At 35.7% G+C, this 4,195-nt stretch overlaps 1 protein-coding gene across 1 annotated transcript; it reads right to left on the bottom strand.

The window, feature by feature from the left end:
- Nucleotides 1–313: 313 nt before the first annotated feature.
- On the bottom strand, nucleotides 314–3,934 carry LOC121318364 (fibroleukin-like). The gene is made up of 2 exons (XM_041254938.1): nucleotides 3,049–3,934; nucleotides 314–2,738 (listed from the first exon to the last, which is right to left on the bottom strand). The coding sequence occupies exons 1-2, from the start codon at nucleotides 3,656–3,658 to the stop codon at nucleotides 2,032–2,034; spliced, it is 1,317 nt and encodes a 438-aa protein (XP_041110872.1). The 5' UTR covers nucleotides 3,659–3,934; the 3' UTR covers nucleotides 314–2,031.
- Between the last annotated feature and the right edge of the window lie 261 nt (nucleotides 3,935–4,195).

Below are 4,195 nucleotides of genomic sequence, written 5' to 3'. Positions count from 1 at the left end.
TGCAAGCCCTGCATTTCAGTGTCTAGATGAGGTAAAGTAGGGATTTTTTCACACTGTTGTTTAGGATTATTTAATGTATTGGTTCTGATGTTTAGTGCTACATACATCCACAGTCACTTTCCTTTGGTGCCTGTTTCTGAGCTCTGCTTTCCTTTTCTCAAAAGAACCCATCATATTGCTCTTCATATCTGTCTCTTACTGTAATAGAATTCATTTGTTGGTGCACAGGTAGCCACTGGTAAATGTTTTTAACAATGTTAAAGAACAAACAAGGCCGGCTTGTACATAGATATGTTATGTTTATTTTGTCACCTTAAAGAAGAGTTATAATAGTTCTTTGTTAGCTTTTTTTTTTTTTTTTTTTTTAAATAACAATCAGCAATATTTGTAGGTAGTATAAAAGGTCTGTATAAAATATAACCATCCACGGCATTTTTTCCACTATCCAAAATATTCCTCACTGTTACTTGTGTACAGTATACCCAACTCTACTCGGGTAAAGCTTTGCAAATGCAGATGTATCCTATTTTTTTTTTTTAATTTTTAAAATTTTTTTAGCATCCAGTATAACTTTGCTGAATATTGTTCTACAGTATATTTATAAATTTGTATCTGTCCAGGTTTTATTTTGGGGGTCAATTAACCTGTTATGACATACTTCAAAAACAGATTGTTGTATTAAATATAATTATAGTGCAGGTATTTTTGTAGCAAATTAAAAGATAATGTAATAAAAATAAAAAAAGAAAAGAATAATGGCAACATACGTTTTGCTGAAACTGCTTTATTGCCCCCGAAAGTCAGAGTATCCTTGTAATAGTTTATTTATTTGCATGAAAAGGATCACAGCATCATACTTATGTAATACCAGCCTATCGGGAATACACAGTGCATTTTTATCTATAGTGATTTCCTGTTTGTTGCCAAAGCTTTTCAACCCAAGTAACACATCATATTTAGTACTTTGTTATAGCCCAGTCCTAAAATAAATACTGTACATCTCTTTTTTCTTTTTCAACCCACCATTTTCAAAACATCATTTAAGCGAAGAAGTAACATTGCACAAAAAAAGTAATACAATGTTTAGTAAAATCTATTATTCAATTACATTAGCATCATATAATATACATAATTAAACACATGGAACTTTTTGTAGAAATATAGTAATACACAGGAATGTATTGGGCTGTGTTATATAGCAGTGCTATTTTGCTTTAAAATTCTTATCTTCTGTCCTTTCAATTTTTCTTCCAACTGTAGGCTTTGTTTCCAATGTAAAAATATATTACACAAACCTGGGCTATTCTTTTTGACTTTCTTAATGATCACTGTAAACCTTGCTATCATATGTGTAGTCATGGTGTCCTAGCATAACTTTAGGCTGGTTTTCTATTTGCTGGTTTTGCTATAAATGTTATTTTTATGGAATGTGTCTGACCCGTGCTAACTAGGAATACATCAAAAAACCGATTCTGGTTAAAAAAAAAAAAAAAAAAAACCTGATCATTTAATTTACACCTCACATTAAACCAGCATATGTGTAATTGCTTAATTTTAATCCTAATTGAGTTCTTATAACTTAATAATAATTGTAGATATCTAGTAGGCATAAAAGCATGTACTTTTGGGCGGTACATCGCTTGTATTTGTTCTTTGAAAGATTGTGGCATTCCAATAGTAAGTACAAAAAGTATTTTGCATTCATCAGCATGCTAATGCTTTAAGTTAATAAGATATTGTAAGTTAATAACAAAATATTATTATTGTCTATTTATCTTTTGAAGTCTTTCTGTCATAACCATTAAATTAAAAGTTGCAGATTTGAGAAATCCAAGATTAAATGCAGATAAACGAAAACTTTTCCAACTTTCTTTTCCTAACAAACATTCTTTGTTTTCACAATAGCTTCTCAACAAAGTCAACGTTTCTGAACTCTGGTGAACTAAATGTGTATCAAAAAGGGGTATATAAGAAAGGCATTTTGTGTTGCTCTAGTACACCCTAAATTTTGAGCTGTTGAGTGGATTGATTCTATGGGGCATAGTTTTTGGGTCGGATCATCATTTTCACAGTTTTGAAAGCTTGTCGGTAGCTAGATGGGTGTTCATCAGGCAGACTGTGCCAAGTGCCCCAGAAGATCCCATTCCGAACCCCCTTGTAGTTTTTGTGATAGTATATTCCATTGAGATTTGCAGACATGCAAGCATCAAACCACCAGCCTGAACTGTAGTAGGCCCCACAGTTACCTGTAGGGTACATGTCATTGTCCTTGTCTGGAGTGGTGAACAATTTTTGATCGTGGTTGTAATGCTTATTGAAATGCAAGGCATCTCCAGCCGTACCAGAATAGCCACTCACAGACAGGCGGTACTGGAGATACTCATTTGAAATATAAAACTCTTCATACTTAGCATACTCCCGTATACCTTCAAAGTCCTCCAGCTCAATTCTGAGGATCATATCTTTGGCTTTGGTCAGCAGGTGAATCTTGTCATTCCCTAGCCAGAACTCTCCGTTGATGCTCCCAAAGCCCTTCTTGTACTCTTTCCAGGTTCGGTTGAAGCTAACACTGCCATTGTGACGATGCTGCAGCACAGTCCACCCTCCTCCGTAGGATTCCATGTCACAATAAACTTCAAAGGTGCCATTTCTGGGGTCAGGTGTGACTTTGTAGCGGCCGTTCTTCAACTCTCCCAACAAGAAATAATCGGAGCAATCTCGTGGTGCTATTATTGCAGCTGGGCAAACATAAATACAAAATAAGTTTATTATAGTTAATATATTATAGTTAGACTATTGTAATAAACACCTTTCTCTATTCCCCCCCCCCCCCCCCCCCCCCCCCCCCCCTTTGAGACACCACAGATAACTATAATTAAGTATTTGATATACTATATATGAGGAACAGTCTAAAAAAAACCTTTTTTTTGGTTAACCTCTTTTTAGACCAAAAAAAAAAAAAAAAATAATAATTGGGTGGTGTTTTGCCAGTTGGGTCATGACATTATGTTTAACATTATTAGAAAAAAAATGTAAAAATAAACTTACATGGTTTTGGGATCTCTGCCGCACACTGGCTGGAACACTTGTTGTTTAATTTGTTTACAACCCCAGTTAGATTTTTCACCTTGCCATCTACCATAGCCTCTACATGTTTTATGTTCAGGAGGCTCATCTCTTCCATGCGACCCTGCAATGTAATGATCTGATTCCTTGCATTTTTTAAGCTAGTAGACATCTTGTACATTTTGTTTTGCAGCTCATGGATGTTAGGATCATGCTTTTGCCCATTTTCCTGTGTGCTTGGTGTTTCATGGCCTGGCACTTCACTGCTCTCCTTTTGCAGGCTCTCATCGGCTTGCTGCTTGCACTCCAGACAGGAGCTCTTCAGCTTGTTCACAGCTTCTTTAAGATTCTGCAGCTCTTTCATTGTCTTCTCTAGCATTTTAAACTGTTTGGGTAGCTCTATGGTCAGAGGCGGCAAGGTCACCTGGTATGGGCATTCCTCCCCATCCCCGCACCGACCACTGGGTCTGAGTTTAATGGGACAAAATACATTCCCTTTTGTTTCCTTGTTATGTTGTTCTTGTGAACTTGCAGAGTATTCTGTACTGACTAGCAATGTAGTTTCAAACAAAAACAGCAGGGCAATCTTCATGTTTGCAGATATAGTATCTGATGCAAGGCTTTCTTTCTGGAGAAATATAAGAGCTGCTTCTGCAGCAATCTCATTAATATCAGGCAGGGAGAGCAGTCACAGTTCTAGGAAAGGGTGGGTGGGAACTTGTTGCATAAGTGAGACAGATACTAATACCACAGAAAAAAGAGTAGGTAGGACTTGGCTGAATTTCAACAGCTGTCATCCAAATTTCCTTTTAATCAGTGAAGTGCCTGTTTTATAGTAATTGTTCACTGAGGTCATCGCAGCATTTAGTGAGTTCATTCTTTTAAATTACTTGCTTAACTCTGTTTTTTCTTTCTTTTTAATAAATACATTAGTGTATTAAATACAATGAGACAAAATTATCTTATACCGCTCATGTCGTTGAACTTGAAGACTTATCTACCTGATAAAAGACAAGTAGAACCAGTCACTCATCCTTGGACTTCTTAAATCTATGGTTTTTTTTTTTTTTTTTTTTTGGAACCTGATTTCATGTACTGGTACTGATGAAATTTAAGTGTTTTCATTTTA

Source organism: Polyodon spathula, chromosome 7 (genome assembly GCF_017654505.1).
Source record: "Polyodon spathula isolate WHYD16114869_AA chromosome 7, ASM1765450v1, whole genome shotgun sequence".
NCBI classification, from domain to species: Eukaryota; Metazoa; Chordata; class Actinopteri; order Acipenseriformes; family Polyodontidae; genus Polyodon; species Polyodon spathula.
The sequence above is the reverse complement of the archived record's forward strand: the minus strand, read 5'-3'. Positions and strand labels throughout refer to the sequence as shown.

Coding starts and splice junctions, on each gene's coding strand:
- LOC121318364 (XM_041254938.1), bottom strand. CDS start 3,658: ATGAAGATTGCCCTGCTGTTTTTGTTTGAAACTACATTGCTAGTCAGT. Junction 2,739..3,048: donor GGCAGAGATCCCAAAACCAT/GTAAGTTTATTT, acceptor ATGTTTGCCCAG/CTGCAATAATAGCACCACGA.